Source organism: Lupinus angustifolius, chromosome LG01 (genome assembly GCF_001865875.1).
Source record: "Lupinus angustifolius cultivar Tanjil chromosome LG01, LupAngTanjil_v1.0, whole genome shotgun sequence".
NCBI lineage: Eukaryota > Viridiplantae > Streptophyta > Magnoliopsida > Fabales > Fabaceae > Lupinus > Lupinus angustifolius.
The window spans coordinates 89,638-107,629 of NC_032009.1; the positions used below are offsets into that span (position 1 = coordinate 89,638).

The following is a 17,992-nucleotide window of genomic DNA, read 5'->3' on the forward strand; positions in this document are numbered from 1 at the left end:
GTTTACATCATACAAAATAAAAAATATAATACAAATAATAATCTATAATTTTGATATAACTCATACAACTCAAAAACCAGAACAAAATTCTTAAAAACCCTGGACCGGAAACACCGGTCCAAGGCAAAGAAAAAAAAGAAAAAAAAAATTGGAAGGGGACTCGTGCATGGGGTGCACGAGATTTGGAGAGAGAAAATAAATCTCATGTACCCTATACACGATTTTGGTGGGGCAGAAACTATTTCCCATGAATCGTGTACCCTATACACGATTTTAATAAAAAGTATACTAGTTCCGTAATATTTTAAAAAGTTATACCAGAGTGGTAATAAGGCAGTCAAACTATACTAGAAATGTAACTTTTCCGATATATAATCATAGTTACATGATATGCCATATCATTCTGGTACGAGGTTAATAGAATAATATAGTAGTTACGGTTGGATGATTAGTTAGAATGCTGTTAGGATAAAACTAAATCAGTTTTTATATAAACTGAATTAGTTTAAGTTCAAGGGGCTAGCTTTAGCACCTATAAATAATCATCCATTGTTCACTTTTCAGATTATCAATTGAATAATAAAAAAGTTACAATTCATTTCTCTTTACTTTCCTGTTCTCTCTCTATCACTCCCGTTTCTCTTCTTCCTCATCTCTGGTTTCTCTTTCTCACATGGTATCACGCCATGGCTACCAATACTACGAACACTGGGATTTCTCCTCCGATTTCACCTTCCGCTGCTTCACTGCTTCAAGCGGCGTCTTCACCGTTGCTTCTTCCTCTACCTTCGATGAAGCTCACTGAGAAAAATTATCTGGTATGGAGACACTTCATGCTTGCCACATTAACCTCTAATCGAGCAAATAGATATGTTTTGGGAACGGAAATTCCACATCGATTTCTTAATGACGATGATAGACTCATCAATCGTGTAAATCCTGCATATCTACGCTGGGAGGAAGTTGATCAAACGGTTTTCTCTTGGATTCTCAACTCGCTTTCAGAAAGCCTTCAACCGCGAGTTGTAGGATGTGTTCATTCATGGCAACTGTGGGAGGAGTTGGATGCATTCTGCAACTCTCAAACAAAAGCTCGAAGTCGTCAATTGCGCTCTCAACTCCGTTCTATTTCACAAGGTTCGTGCTCTATTTCGGATTACTTCACAAAAATTAAAGGATTAGTAGATGCTCTCATCTTCATCGGAACTCCAATTTCTTCATCTGAACACATTGACTATATACTTGATGGATTAAATGAAGAATATCAACCGGTGATAACTTCAATTGAAAGTCAAATGGATTTACCTACTGTTCATAACCTAGAATCGTTTCTATTGACATTTGAATCAAGACTTGAAAAGAACAAAACGAAAGCTATCTCGGATGCTCTTTCAGTGAATGTTGCCTCTGATTCACCGATTTCTTCAACTCCGGTTTCATCTCATTTTAGATCCTCGATGCCTCATCAATCAACTTACTCTCCTAAATCTGAATCGCAACATAACACAGGAGGTTATGGTAATTTCAGCAACTTCCGTGGAGGGAGAGGTCGTCGCGGTGGCTATGGAGGTCGTGGTGGCTATCGTGGAGGCAGGTCTCATCGTGGTGGTGCTTCTCTGTTTTGTGTCTATTGCAATCGTCATGGTCATGATGTGGTGACTTGCTACTATGCGCCGCCCAACTTTGGTGGGACGCTATCATACGCTACTCCAGCTGGTCAACACGTGCCTCACATGACGTCTGGTTATGAGACACGTCATCCCGCATTTCATTCATTTCAGAACACACATGGACAGTCCAGGTACCCGGCCCATTTCTATCCGGAATATCCACTTGACTTTTATTCAGGGAATGGTGGACATTATGGAACCTCATATACAAGGAATTCTCTTCTTGGGCCTGGTCCAGCTTACAATCAACACTCCAACTATCATCACTATCCTATGTCAGCTCATGTTGCCAACAGAGAACAAGCTTCACCTCCTCCTTCACGTGACTCCAAGCCTGTAACGTGGTATCCAGATTCCGGAGCTACTAATCATCTCACAGCTGATGCATCACTGGTTCATGAACCTATTGAAACATTTGGTCATGAACAAATCTACATGGGTAACGGAAGTGGTATTTCCATCAAATCAGTCGGCAATTCTCACTTTACTTCTTCTTTAAACTCCACTGTGTCATTATCTCTTAATAACTTGCTTTATGTTCCTTCCATTACCAAAAATCTCTTAAGTGTATCCCAATTTACAAAAGACAATTCATGTTATTTTGAATTTCATCCTAATACTTGTTTTGTCAAATCACAGGCTACTAATGAACTTCTTCTCCAAGGTTTCCTTACTAAGGAGGGTCTCTATGCCTTCCATGGTCTTCTTCCTAACTTCACCAGTTGTCAACCATCTACTTTTACTCACACTAAGGATTGTACTGGTTTGCCTGTTTCTAATCCTTGTAATAAAACTAGTTTACATTCCTTATGGCATTACAGGTTAGGTCATCCTCATTTCACAGTTGTAAAGGATGTCTTGAAACTCTGTAAGATTCCTTGTGCAAATAACAATGACTTTGAATTTTGCAATTCATGTTGTGTTGGTAAAGCTCATAGAATTCATGCTCCTAGATCTACATCTGTTTATAATGCCTGCTTTGAGTTAGTCTATGTTGATCTTTGGGGTCCTGCACCTGTTCATTCTATCACAGGGTTTAGATATTATCTTTCCATTGTTGATGCTTACACTAAGCACACATGGATTTTTTTGTTAAAACAGAAATCTGAAACACTATCAGTGTTTCAGTATTTTTTGAAATTTGTTCATACCCAGTTTAACACCACTATTAAAAGTGTTCAAAGTGATTATGGTGGAGAGTTTAGGCCGTTTAGTGCGTTTCTTAAAACCATTGGGGTTGTGCATAGGATTTCTTGTCCTCACACACATCATCAACAAGGAACTGTTGAGAGAAAACATAGGCATATAGTTGAAACTGGTTTAACCTTGCTCACTCATGCTCAATTACCTATGAATTATTGGGATCATGCCTTTATAACTGCAGTCTTTCTCATAAACAGACTTCCTACCATTACTCTTCAACACAACTCACCCTATCAACTTCTATTTGGTCACTCACCTGATTACAATTTTCTCAAAGTATTCGGATGTGCCTGCTTCCCTTTGCTTAGACCATACAACAAACATAAACTTGATCCTAGGAGCTCTGAGTGCACCTTTCTTGGCTATTCTCTAAATCACAAAGGGTACAAGTGTCTTTCCAAAGATGGAAAAATTTATATCTCAAAGGATGTGATTTTCAATGAGTCTAAATTTCCCTTTGCCAATTCCTCTCACAGTTCTGACTCAAAACCTTTACATACTAATGTCTCCAATCCATCTGTTATTTGTCATAATTCTCCACTTTACTCCACTGTCCCTACTACTTCACCTATTCATCACTCTACTCCTCACTGTCTTCCATGTCAAACACTGAGTGAATTTATAGAGATAAGTTATCTTCTGGTATGAAGATATACTTTATTCTCAAAAATAAAATGCAATGATATTTGTATCGTTTTATTTATAGCCGGATGATTTTTATCTTGGTGTTACTTGGATTAAAGGGATATTTTAGGTAGTTAAAATAAATTTTATTAAAAAGGTTACATACAGATTTTTTATATGGTAACATATCCATTCCAAAAATTCTATCCTATGATTTTAATTTCTCATTGGTACTAGACAAAATAAAAATTATGATATATAACAACATATTTTTTGTCATGTTTTTTTATAAGTGGATTCATTAATAGAGCATAAAGGGTACTCAACTTATTACACAAATTACAACAGTTGTTGAATACATTATAATGGGCATAAAATCAATCTAAATAAGATACATTCTTACCTATAAAGTAAGGACAAATATCTTTAAAAATAACAGCCGCAAATATTTCACCTCACTACAAGCCAAATCATTAAATCAACCTGTCTCACTTTTGTATCTAATGGTGTCTCAATTTAATTAATAAAGAGTGTCACCTAATTAATTTTTTTTTTATAAAAATGGAAAATATTTTTTATACTACTTACTGAAATATAATTGGCTTAAAAGATAAGGATATAAATTTTTTATGATATATAATCTTTATTTTCTCATTCTTACCATGAAAATACACAAAAAGGATAGAAAGACTTCACCGAATGACCATTGTACTACCAAATTAACATTCACCCATCTTAGCACGAAGTCTCCCCAAAGGGAGAAAAGGTTGGAGAGACAAATACTATATAATTAAAGGAAACAATTAAATGTTATAATATTTTTATCCTTTTATTTATAATTGAAATCATATTTTTGTTATTAAAATTAAGAAGGAAAAAAAGAACTTCCCTGTCCCGTATTGGATAGATCCTTATTCAGAAAGGATATAAGTCTCTCTCATTAACTATGAAATAAACAAAAAGGAGAAATAACAAGAACATGCGCATTATCCAATATATGATTAATTAATAGCGATTCAACATTCAAAATAAACAAGTTTCACATAAAAGTCACCATTATCATGAAGAATCCACCCCAAACTAGTGCAGAAGCTTTTCAATCAATAGAGGGATCCATTTACAAGTAAGATAAAATAACTTACTTTGCAACTTAGTCATTTAATTTAGAAAAAATTAATGGTTTAAATTAATGAATATATCTGAACTATTAGATTTTTCTAGAATGAATAACTAAGATACATAGTTGATTTTTTATACTTACTCTTGAAGTAGATACCCTCATTTTCATCCATTGCACATAATTATCTAATATTGTTCCCCGTCTATCCTAAGATATCAATTAGGCTTCATCAAATTATGGGCAAGTGTCACTTTCAATTTTGGTAATATACACCTACTCTCCACCTTCTTAACATTACTGCATGTGTTACCATTGCTTCTTTACTTTATTAAAGTTTCTCTAACAACTTCTACTACAACATAGTTAAATACTAATAGAATAATATAGTAGTTACGGTTGGATGATTAGTTAGAATGTTGTTAGGATAAAACTAAATCAGTTTTTATATAAACTGAATTAGTTTAAGTTCAAGGGGCTAGCTTTAGCACCTATAAATAATCATCCATTGTTCACTTTTCAGATTATCAATTGAATAATAAAAGTTCCAATTCATTTCTCTTTACTTTCCTGCTCTCTCTCTATCACTCCCGTTTCTCTTCTTCCTCATCTCTGGTTTCTCTTTTTCACAGAGGTACATGATTTTTAGGTGATTCATTTCTTTATAATAAAAATGTACTTCATATGTAATAAATTGAATTCAATATGTGGTAGGTTAAGCAAACTAGATAACCATATAACAGTAATGCAACAATTTAGAGTTGCACTATGGTGGGGGCTCCCTGGAAAGCAATTTGTGCGCATGATACAGTAGCACTTTGTTATGCTCATTAGGTGGAATGGGGATTACGTGTCCCCAACGGTGTCCCGACTCATTCCCTGTCCCAAACCAATCATATCTTTAACATGTGGATAAAATAAAAAATTTAAAAGCAAAAAGTAATAAAATAAAGTACTCTTATTGACTTAGGACATAAAATGAGATACCGTTTATGATCCGTCCCATTAGTTGTGAGGTACACACTCAAATCAAATTCCCATACTAACCCATTTGTTTGGTTGGTCCTTTTTTTTTGTGAGAAATCAAAATCAAACATGGTCTGGCTAAAAATGTCAATAACTTTTAGTGGGGTCTAAATTTGGGATAAGGTGGGTTTCAAACTTTCTAACTCTTCTTTGAAATATCCTTTTCTTTGTCTCTTCATTTTACCAAAGTCCTGGCCAACAGTTAATTATATGATTTGGCTTGAAACTATTTTCATGTAAAAAGGTGACATCATTTTGTTGGAGACTTTTTTAGTAAAATTTGATCATGCAATGTGGTTAACCAATTTCTTTGTGGGGGAAAAACATATGCACTATTCTATAAGTGCTTGCAGTGTTGTTCTCCTATGAGAATAAAATATGTGCCATAGTTTATTAATGAAAATATAACTTTACCATAACACTGCAAAATTAAAATGAGAATAACAATAGAGTTTGAGTTAGGATCCTTTCTAACTGATTCAAAAAACAAAGAAAAATATATTTTTAATAATATATTTATCCTTTTAGTCACAATAAAATTACAATTTTATCATTAAAAACAAAGGAAGAAACATACACTTATCGAGTATCCTTGTTGATAGAGTATGTTAGTGTGTGCGCGTGCAGCACTAAGATAAGAGTGAAAGTGCTGGGCTTGCCAGCCACACCCATAAATATTTATTCATAAGGTCATACATTATGCATCATTACTAGCATATATACCAGCTGCTTTTTGTATATCATTTTTTCATTTTAAAATTACTCTCTACTTAATTATCTTTACAACACTAATTGAAGGTAAGCTTATGTAATATTGGTTAATGATGTATTGTTGATATAATCTTCACAATACTCTTAAATTATACCATGAAGTATTAATTACTCCCTTTTACCTTACACTTAATGTTCCTAGCTTTCATATCAAACTACTTAACATTATGATTCAAATCAACTTAATGATCTGTCTAATTGGAAGAATTATTATAGTTGAATTGAGGTTTGGTCACAAACAAAGCTGCAAAGTAAATAGCATTTATAACCTATGTTTATGACACCCAAGTTTAGATATGTTTTTGTTTTTAGTCTTTAGCGATATTATGATTACCACTAATATATGAAACATGTCATACTAATTAATGACATAACCAATTATGGTATTGTCACATGCATGGTCGACTGAAACAAAAAATTCTTAACTAAAATAGACAAATAAGTTGAAAGACTAAAATCAAATTTACAAATATTTTTCAGCTGAAACTATTAGAAAAATGTAAGTTAATATAATGGTAAACATTGTTTAATTATTTCATACCAAATCACTTGAAGATGAAGATAATTTTTCTTTTTAAATTTCGATGCTGATATATGGTTAAAAAGGGTGCATTGCATTGCATGCTTTGATCAATACAGAAAACAATTGATAGAATATATATAAAATAATGATAATGCCACCTAGCTGCATGAAATTGCATGAAGAATAAAAATGATGTGAGTGCTATTTGATTTCACGTACGACCCTCCCCCATTCAAGGATATTCTCATTATTTACTTGTCACGCCTGATTCCTTTTGATTTCTCCTTTTCCCCTTCATTTTTTCTTCTCCATAGTAATAATAATATTATTATAACCCCAAATATATTTTTTGGTTTCTCACATGTATCCTCGCATTGGAGGCAATCATATCCGAGTTGGAACATCCATAGGTATGGGAGGCTAACTCTCCCAGAGGATATTTTTCTATCCATAAGACTCAAACCTGATACCTTGCTTAAGGGAATCAAACATGTACCACTTAAACCAACTGGAACACCCGGTTGGTGTTATAACTCCAAATATGGATGACATTATGGGCAAGTCAAGTTTTGTTGTTGTTAATTAAGGCATGCACTCCTAGGAATAAACAATGTTGTCTACATCATCTGAGGTGTTTTCACCTTTACATTATGCAGTAGCCATTATCAGCATTTGAGTCCCAATGTGATTAGTACTTTTATTTTGAATTTCATTTTATGGTTGCAACTTAACTAAGTTGACTTGTGTTTTTAACCTTAATCTTAGTACTGTGGCTCTAATTAAAATGGTTTATTGCCTCTACATAGCTAATAATTGTTGTCTTCCATAACAACAATACAATATCTAACTTAGTTTATGATTGTGCTTCTATTTTATTAGAACTATAATTCAAATAGTTATTTTGAATGCTGAAATTTGACTCCTGAAACTAAATTCTTTTGAATGAAAATGATATAGGAAGGACCCTTACTTGATTTATCTTTTCTTTGTGATTTTGAAAAGGAAGTTTATGATATGGTTTTAACACAATTATGCCTGATATTCCCAGCATCTTCAAACAACTATGCTAGTCAAAGTTAAATAAACTTCCCCTATTAATTCATAATAAGAAGAAATAATCTTTAAAATATTAAACTATATTTTCCTCCTTAAACCACTTAACTTATATTAATTCTAAACTACTAATGCATTCTAAAATCTATTATTGAATGGAAAAGACAGAAAAAGCACTATCCTTATGCATTAGTGGAAGTTAGCTAGACCTAGAACTAGAAATTTTAGGATTTTAGATTAATGATAATGAATCATTTGTAAAGTGACTATTTGTCCCTGAGATCACACGTTCGAGTCGCGGGAGACTCCCCTTTATGAAAAATAAAACACAGTAAGAAATATTTAAGCTTTGTGGGTAGCACACTCAATGAATTCATGAGTCCGGGATCACATATCAAAACTGGAGTGTTACATTATGAATGAATTAGTAAGCTTGAGCATAAATCCCATTTCATGTTGCTTTCACAATGGAAGAGAGAATTGCACTAAAAAACTTCAGAAAATGTGGCATATATCATGATCCTATTCACCTCATTATGCCTACAACTACAATCATGATTGTTGGTTCCATCACCTGCATGCTCTCACTTCTAAACACCACTCACATCACTAATTCCTATAAATCCCATTGAGAACTCAATCCTTTCTCTCACCTCTCCCTCAATATTCCAATCAAATCTTCTCTCAGCTTCTTAAGCTACCTTTTACTCTGTTTTCCTCTGTTTCCTCTGTTACATCCCTTTTTCCATAAAACAACCACTCACTCATTCCAATGGATGTATCTGGCTTTGAAGGGTTTGAGAAACGCTTGGAACTCCATTTCTTTGGTGATGATCCTGAAATATTCCAAGTGGGTCTTAGGAAGATTGATTTTGAATCAATACAACAAGTACTAGAAGCTGTCCAATGCACAGTGGTTTCAGCTGTTGGTAACTCTTACTTTGATGCTTATGTGTTATCAGAATCAAGCCTCTTTGTTTATCCAACCAAGATCATAATCAAGACTTGTGGCACAACCCAACTTCTCAAATCCATTCATCACATGCTCCATTTTGCTCATCATTTTGGCCTAACCCTATGCTCATGCAGCTACACTAGAGGCACCTTCATTTTCCCAAAGTCACAGCCTTTCCCTTACACTAGCTTCAAAGATGAAGTGACCTATTTGGAGGACACAATCCCTTCCAATCTTTGCCATAGAAAAGCCTCCATTATGCCCTCTAAATCTTCTTCTCATTCTTGGCATGTTTTCACTGCCAATGATAACTCTGTCTCTCACTCTCACTCTCATATGCCTTATGACAATGACATATTCACCATGGAGATATGCATGACTGAGCTTGATCCTATTCTTGCTCGCAAATTCTTCCGGCGAGCCGGCGATCGAAAAACCGGAGACATGGCCGGGAAGGAGATGACAGAGCTGACAAGGATCAATGAGATAAATCCAAATGCACTTATATGTGACTTTGCATTTGACCCTTGTGGCTATTCAATGAATGGAATTGATGGGAATTGGTACTCCACCATTCATGTAACTCCAGAAGATGGTTTCAGCTATGCAAGTTTTGAATGTGCTGGTTCCATTAACGATGATATAGTGCATATGTTGATGAAGGTGGTTCAGATTTTCAGGCCAGAAACTATGTCCATATCAACCACATGGAATGTGTATAATAATGAGATGTTGACAAAGATGGCAAAAGCAGTGGAGTCTCTGGGATTGAAATGCATGAGTTCTGCAATGGACCAGTTTCCGGCAACATGTGATGTTGTCTTTCAAATGTTTACAGCTCGCCGGAAAAGTGTTTAAAGCCGGAGGTGGTGGTGGCAGCAGAGGCACCAAAGGTGGAGGAGGGGGGCAAAGATGATAGGTAGGAAGTTAGAGTTAGTTGAAAAGTTTAAGGGGCGATGACATGGCTAAACATCATTATCATTCCATTTTATTTTTTATCCCATCCTATTTTCAACAATTTTTATATCTCATTGTATTCCGATCTAATGGAAAGTTGATACATTTGAAAAGAAAAATATAAAAACATAAAATAACATTTTTTATGTTATTTGATGAGATATTGTGATATGGAGAGAGAATATTATCATTTCATAGAATCTTGTTTCTTGTTGAACATACTTTGTGATTAAGTGTGACCCATTACTAAGAGAATGTTTAAAAATAGTGTGTTGTTAACATTTCTCCCACCTTGATTCATGTATCTCTTACCCACTCCAACTTTTCTTATAAAAAGAAGTGGTGCTTAGTGATATAAGGTGAAGAACTCTAAAATGGGAAGGTAAGGTAGAGTGGGAGAGGTTGGGATAATCATGATAATGCACCCCACTTAGGCACTTAGGCACTTAGGCTTGTCACGCCTAAGATTTTTTAGGATGTGTAGTGTGTGTAAAAGTGCTCTTGTTTGAGGTTGTATTCAATATTATTCAACTTTCTTCTTCTTTTTCCTGCTTCTCTTTTACCCCTCATGTCCTTTTAGATTATTGAAGAACAAAATCACACTTTTCATACATATTTTTTGGGTGTATATTCATCATTACCCTTTCTTCTTCTACACTTTGATTTGTTCTTGGAACTCAGCAATACCGGAATTACATGGAATAAAGTTTTGAGTTGACATGTGACGTTTTCTTTTGCATGGCTTTGTCACTATAAATACATAAGATCAGTAAGGTATAATAAAATATCAAAAGCATATGCAAACATTTCTCATAGCACTTTAGTAGCTAATGTGCATAGTTGGCATATCAAGTGTTCCATCTATGACAGTGGTGTTCCTTGATAATGCGATAGAATAGAAGATTCTTTTGATACTATTAAATGTATTTTTTTATCTTTTTGGGTAAGATATTACTTTTTTTGGTATTCGTGACTATCTTTCCCAACAAGTGTCGCTTCCAGAAATCGAACCATCGACCTTGAGGATCCAGTATAGTCTTACACCACTAGACCAACGCCTTGTTGATATAGAAGATGAATTTGCAACTTCAGTAGTTGCCATAATGCAAATGCTTAGATGCCTACTAGTAGAATATACAGGAAGGTTAGTTATTGAACAATTTAACGATGGCTATGATAATGTTCATCAATTGGTTAAATAATGAGCTTAATTAATGAATGATGTTTTTTTTGGAAAATTAAATGTAATTATTGACAAGATCAAAATCAAAATTTGACTTTATAATTTAGGTCTATCACAATGCTTAGTTCCCTAACACACTTTAAAATCATTGCTTTTTTCAGGCTGCATCCATAATGGGCCGACCTAAGCCCAATGAGAAAACAAAAGTTTACCTAACTTCAAGTTATTTGTGATCTTAAAATTCAAATGTCTTTCAATGATTTTCTCAAACTGAGCCACACCACAATACTAACAATGTGTTGGTTTAATAGCATAAGGTCTTCTTAGATTTCCAAGACCAAAAAGTAAGAATTCAATTCTGTAAATAATACTAGTTGAAAAAAGTAGTCATGAACCCATAAAATGATTATTAAACGTACTTCCTTCCTTCCTGGATGAGGGGATATCCTTCATCCGTTAATCCTAAACGTACTTCAACATATTTATGTATTAATGCTTCATATAATAGATGAGTTAGGGTAGTGCATAGAAAATATTGCTATTATTGACATAATTTGTTTGTATCGTTATTATTGTTTATGTTGATTTTTTTTTAGAAAAGGGAGAGAAACGTTTCAGGCTTAAAGCCCAAAACTCTGTTTAGGCCCCACTCTCATCACATAATAAAAGAAACAACAAAACAAAAAAGAAACAACAGAAAGGCGTGGATTTTGATTCTCCCATTTTGTAAGATCGATTCTACCTTCGATTGTTCCAACAATTGCTCCAATCGGGTACCTATCGATCTTCTAAAATTCATTCTAAATCTTCTATTCACATCTTTTATTGGGGATCTTCTTCCTATCACTTGTTCGAAATGCGATATTAATAATCTTTGAAAAAAATTGATTTTTTAACAGTTTTTGGGATATGTGGATATGTTTTGAGTATTGGGATGAATTGAAATTCATTTGGGTGTTTTTTTTTTGTTTTTTTTTGTCAAATAGTTGTGCTCTTTACGCTTATATTACTGGATTATGTGTTTGTGGGAAGTTGATTGATCCATTCATTGGTTATCTGAACCTTCAACGTAGTTTAATATCATAGGTTGAGATACTGAATTTCAGTTGTGATTAATTTTCAGTGCATTCAATCATGCAATGCCTTATAATCCAGTTTTACTTACTACTTATTTGATTCATCTTGGAAAACAATGTTATAAATTTTATTATGAATCTTAATCATGATGTTATTTTTCATAATTTTGATTCACGGAAATTGATTTGAGAATGATTAAATTATTGGTGTTTGTGAGTAGATGATAAATAAAACTAGACAAATATGTTAATAACTAAATCTGTTTTATCTTCTTCGTTTTTTCCGTTTCTGTTTGTTTGCAGCTAAGAAATGGTTTCAATGGTTGCCAGTGGTAGCTGTCAAATGTCTCCTTCAGTTGTCCAAGAAAAAGGAAGTAGGAATAAGAGAAAATTCCGAGCTGATCCATCTTTAGGGGAGTCGGAGAAGATTATTCCTGCACCTCAACATGAGTGCCTCAGTTATGAATTCTCTGCCGAGAAGTTTGAAATAAGCACAGGTCATGTGCAAGCCACTGCTTGTGACTTGTGTAGTGTTAACCATGATCATTCTGATGGGTTGAAGCTTGACCTTGGATTGTATAGTCTTGGAAGCTCGTCCGAAGTCGGGCCTTGTCAACCTAAGGAAGAAGTTGAGGTAGATGAATATGATGATGCTGATTGGAGTGATCTCACGGAAGCCCAACTGGAAGAACTCGTCTTGAGTAATTTGGATGCCATTTTCAAGAGTGCAATTAGAGAAATTGTTGCATGTGGCTACACTGAAGAAGTTACTAGTAAGGCGGTCTTAAGGTCTGGCATCTGTTATGGATGCAAAGATACTGTGTCTAATATAGTTGATAACACTCTAGCACTTCTTAGGAAAGGGCAAGAAGTTGATCCTTCACGAGGGCACTATTTTGAAGATTTAGTGCAACTTGAGAAGTATATCTTGGCTGAATTGGTTTGTGTTCTTCGAGAGGTTAGGCCTTTCTTCAGTACAGGGGATGCAATGTGGTGTTTGTTGATTTGTGATTTGAATGTGTCAGATGCTTGTGCAATGGATAGTGACTCTTTAACTAGTTTAGGTAGTGATGGAGTTGCTGATGGTTGTTCATCTAACCAAATGGAATCACAGTCAAAAGCAGAAGCCAAAATTCCTGAATTTAGTCTTCCAAGTCCTTGTAAGTCAATTCCTGCTGTTTCTCATAATTCTCAATCTAAGAAATCCCTTGTGGCAGGAATTCCTGGTATGAACAACTTAAAGAACTCTCAAACTATTGGTGGACCCTCGGAGAATGATGGTGCTAGTTGTGGACCTGTTACTGTTGATAAAGCATTTAGTGCTACAGGAACATGTCAATCTGAAGAAAAGCATGGGAATGTTAGGAAGGTCCATTCTGGTAGCAGTAAGAGGGACTACATTCTTCGGCAGAAATCATTTCATGCGGAAAAAAGTTATCGGACTTATGGATCTAAAGGGTCTTCAAGAGGTGGAAAGCTGAGTGGCTTAAGTGGTGTAATCATGGATAATAAACTTAAATCTTTATCAGAATCTTCTACCATCAACTTGAAGAGTGCATCCTTACAGATAAGTAAGGCTGTGGGAGTTGAAGTGACTCAAGACAATCTTGATACTAGTTTCTCACCTAATGATAGACCATCTGCCCCTGCTGCATTTAGCCTGGACTCTGCTGATGCTGTCTTTAGATCAATGAATACGTCATATTCAGTACATGCAGAAAATACAAAACCTGCATTCAGTAGCCCCAGTTCATTATCAACCACAGATACCGATCTTTCTCTTTCATTGTCTTCAAAAACCAAGTTGTCTATGGCACCTGTCTGCTGCAATAATGAGGCACCTAATAATAGTCGTGTGGGGATACCGTATGACAAGTCCCTAGAGCAGTGGGTGCCCCAGGATAGAAAGGATGAGATGATTTTGAAGCTGGTTCCAAGGGTCCAGGAGCTACAAAGTCAGCTTCAAGAATGGACGGAGTGGGCCAATCACAAAGTAATGCAGGCTGCTCGTCGTCTGAGTAAGGATAAGGCTGAGCTTAAGACACTAAGGAAAGAAAAAGAGGAAGTTGAGCGTCTTAAGAAAGAGAAGCAGTCTCTCGAGGAAAACACCATAAAGAAGCTTTCTGAGATGGAAAATGCCTTGTGTAAGGCTGGTGGGCAGGTAGAGCGAGCTAATGCTGCGGTCCGGAAGCTTGAGGGGGAGAATGCTACACTGAGGAGAGAGATGGATGCTGCTAAGCTACGAGCTGCAGAAACTGCCGCAAACTGTCAAGAGGTCTCAAGGAGAGAAAAGAAAACTCAGTCGCAGTTTCAGTCATGGGAAAAGCAGAAGTTCTTGCTTCAGGAAGAGTTAATGAGTGAAAAACGGAAATTGGCACAGCTGCTGCAGGAATCAGAGCAAGCTAAAATGCAACAGGGGCAAGTTGAGGTTTGCCGTTTTAAGTTTATATGAACCTTTTTTGTCACATGTCCTTATATCTTGCAAACGTCCTTCTCATATCTATACTAATATAATGTGGTTTAGACAGTAGTTTGGTGAGGTGTCGTCAGTGTACAAAACTTATTCTTAAAAAGTAGGAAATTGTAATCAGTGACTAGTTATCTAAAGTTTTGAAGCTCCTCCACTCTCATTTTCCAAGAATATAAATAATAAGTGGATTGGCATGCAGTGAAGGTAATATTTGCTATCCATATCTATGCATGATTTGGCCATTGTCATTGGTTCCATATAGAATGTGCGGATAGTGCATGCATGAATGATATGGGTCTCAAACTAATTTTTCCCTTCCCGTTATTAGTTCGTAATCAACTTCTCACCTTTTAAAAAGTCAAGAACTACCCCGCGATGTATTAACTTGATGATCTATGTTAGCAGAGGAACACTCAGTGACTTTACAGTAACTCCTAATTCTTTATTTTTCCTTTGCACCTTGTCTGTTTCATTTTCTTTGAAGGTTCCATCAATGTTGTAGTTGCAACATCATCCCTTTAGCAAAATTTGTTATTGGGTCTGTTCTCATTTGTAAAGGGAAAATTTCACAGGCTAGATGGCAACAGGAGGCAAAGGCAAAAGAAGAACTTCTCTTACAGGCCAATTCGATAAGGAAAGAAAGAGAACAAATTGGCGAGTTAGCAAAATCCAAGGGGGATACGATCAAATCGAAAGCAGAGAGGAATCTGCAAAGGTACAGAGACAATATCCATAAACTTGAACAAGAAATTGCTCAACTGAGACTGAAGAGTGACTCTTCCAAGATCGCTGCACTGAGGATGGGCATTGATGGAAGCTATGCCAGCAGATTCGCCAGCACGAAAAACAGCAATGCTCTAGAGGAGCCGCGGGCTTCTTCTATTCCAGAACTAGTAAGCGATTACTCAGTAACCGGCGGCGTGAAACGAGAAAGGGAATGTGTGATGTGCCTTTCTGAGGAGATGTCTGTTGTATTCCTGCCATGTGCTCATCAGGTTGTTTGCACAACATGCAATGAGCTTCATGAGAAACAAGGAATGCAAGATTGTCCTTCTTGCAGAACCCCTATTCAGCAACGTATTCATGCCCATTATACCAATATTTAATTAATCTATTCACTTGAATGTTTAGAATAATGTTCTATGGGACTAATGCAATGAATAAATGCAGTAAACCATGCATCTCATGAGTTGAGATACATTAACTTGCTTTTCAATGCTAATGTTCATTCTTCCTTTGGTGCAGTTGTTGATGTTTTTTTAATTTATTTTTTCTTAAGAAGTTGCACTTGACTTTCATAGCTTATTTGATAACATAATTCTCAGCTCATCATGAACTCATGATACCCCTTGGTCTATGATTAAAATTCTCTTTCCTCATTTTCTTGGAGGTTTAAAACTATGGGTGATAAGGGGAGGGGTACACATCTGTTGTCCCACAAGTTGTGCCATCAACTGTGATTGGTCAAGAAAATAATTAACTATTAATTTTTTAACTTAAATAGATTTTTTCAACCAATGATAGGCTAATGACACATGTGTTCCCCAAGTGGAGGGATTTGGATTTGGATCTTAATGGATAATGAAAAATTATCCACCAATCCATATAAATAAATCATATTTTATTATATTCAATTCATCTATAGTTTCATACCTAAATTTAATTGATTCCTATATGTTAAATATTCATTTATATATCTTATATATTTAAGAATTAACTTTTAATATTAACCACATCTACCTATCTTATAATTGATCTCAATTTAATAAAAAAAACAATTTGAGAATGAGAAATACTACATGAAAATGAAATTTGAGATAGTGAATGAAATTGGAAAGCGAAGAATATTGTTTGTGAATGTTTAATTTTTGATGAATTGAAGATTTATCCAAATAAATATATTCATTAAATATAATAGATGTATTCAATTTAATAAATTACTAAAATTATTCATTATATCATATTCATTTATATTTATTAGCTCTAATTGATGTATTTTGGTGGATTTAATTTTGTTGAGTTTAGATAGATTGTTAAAAAATTTGCCACCTTAATTCCAATCCAGGCACTCCATCCATGAATCTTTTAATGGATTGGATGGATTGATATTAAATCTGTTGTTTTTTAATTGCAACTTTCAAATCCACTATTTTGACAAAAAAAATTAAAATTATTTTTAAAAAAATCACTTCTAAAGTTTTTTAATTAGTTTTTAATTTTTTTGAGAAACCCTTTTAAAATACTATTTTTTTGAACTTTCAAATTTTTTGCAACATTCTATAAGCATATGACATTTAAAGTTTTACCACTTTTATATAAAGTCTTTAACAAATATTTACATATGTTATCTACTTTAGTTCCTTACAAAAAAATATAAAAAAATATCATTAGTAGTACAAAAAAACTACCCATCTTTTATGCAGCTTGGTTAGTAATCATTATTGCAAGTAGTATTTTCTGTTTCTCAAAGTATTCTTTTTCCTTGTCGTGAGAAACTAAACTCACTCAAGCTGGTGGCTTTCACATTTAAACCAATCCTAAATGAAACCATAAGTTGATCCAAAAATCATAATTTTTTCTAAACTCCATCTTCATAATCATTTTAAAGAGTCAATATTGATTAAATATGAATGATAAATAATATATAAAATTCATATTGGTGCATATTTTTTTCGCAACGAAAAACATGATAAAATGGTGAAGAATTAGCAAAAGATATTGCATATTTTTATGTGAAAGGGAATAAAAAATGGGAGATAAGATTCTAGACTAATATTATTTTTATGTGTCTTCGTACGTAGCCACGTGGCATCCTTTACTTGGATCCAAACTCCAGAGTATGGGTCCCCATAACATTTTTCAGACTTATAATTGATACTGAACGGAAGTGAAATCTCCACAATACCCATATCCTCTAATAAGAGGGAGGGAGAAAGTTGGTAATTGAAAGAAGTCCAATACCTAAAGGGTAGGTGTTGCATATTTCCTGTCACATAATATGTGTCACTCAATATATCATCAGTTACGATCGATTGAAAAAAATGTATTTAAATTAAAAGTTTAATTATTAATTATTTTTATGATTAATCACAATTAATAGTGCATGAAGTGATATATAACTTACCGTGAGAATTGAAAATTAGCAACTTTACTTGAAGAATACGACTTAGCTCCATAACCATAATTTAGTCCACTCATTTCTCATCATATACATTTTGCCTATTTTAATTTTGAAATACAACAAATTGAGAGAAAGAAAAGAAAAGAAAGAAAGCCTCATTTCATGATTTCCATATTCAGAGTCTGATCAAGTGATCTTACATGTAAGTATATTAACTATAGTATTAATTTCGTACTTCTCTTT

General features: G+C 34.4%; 3 protein-coding genes across 4 annotated transcripts; all 3 read left to right on the plus strand.

The window, feature by feature from the left end:
• Positions 687 to 3,521, plus strand: LOC109348071. Its single transcript, XM_019591897.1, has one exon. It carries the CDS (start codon positions 687 to 689, stop codon positions 3,519 to 3,521), a length of 2,835 nt encoding a protein of 944 aa, XP_019447442.1.
• Positions 8,506 to 9,892, plus strand: LOC109343435 (S-adenosylmethionine decarboxylase proenzyme 4-like). The gene has a single exon (XM_019581711.1). It carries the CDS (start codon positions 8,760 to 8,762, stop codon positions 9,798 to 9,800), a length of 1,041 nt encoding a protein of 346 aa, XP_019437256.1. The 5' UTR covers positions 8,506 to 8,759; the 3' UTR covers positions 9,801 to 9,892.
• On the plus strand, positions 11,725 to 15,872 carry LOC109343446 (putative E3 ubiquitin-protein ligase RF298). Of its 2 annotated transcripts, none has more exons than XM_019581729.1 (3): positions 11,725 to 11,855; positions 12,489 to 14,586; positions 15,201 to 15,872. In XM_019581729.1, exons 2-3 carry the CDS (start codon positions 12,502 to 12,504, stop codon positions 15,732 to 15,734), a joined length of 2,619 nt encoding a protein of 872 aa, XP_019437274.1. In that variant the 5' UTR covers positions 11,725 to 11,855; positions 12,489 to 12,501; the 3' UTR covers positions 15,735 to 15,872. The 2 variants fall into 2 exon arrangements, with proteins under 2 accessions (XP_019437274.1, XP_019437265.1); XM_019581720.1 differs by having other exon boundaries at positions 11,726 to 11,855; positions 12,462 to 14,586.

What these genes read in the sequence shown, in the direction of transcription:
- LOC109348071 (XM_019591897.1), top strand. Translation starts at nt 687, where the DNA reads ATGGCTACCAATACTACGAACACTGGGATTTCTCCTCCGATTTCACCT.
- LOC109343435 (XM_019581711.1), top strand. Translation starts at nt 8,760, where the DNA reads ATGGATGTATCTGGCTTTGAAGGGTTTGAGAAACGCTTGGAACTCCAT.
- LOC109343446 (XM_019581720.1), top strand. Translation starts at nt 12,469, where the DNA reads ATGGTTTCAATGGTTGCCAGTGGTAGCTGTCAAATGTCTCCTTCAGTT. An exon ending in TGCAACAGGGGCAAGTTGAG is followed by an intron (nt 14,587 to 15,200) that starts GTTTGCCGTTTT and finishes AAAATTTCACAG; the next exon opens with GCTAGATGGCAACAGGAGGC.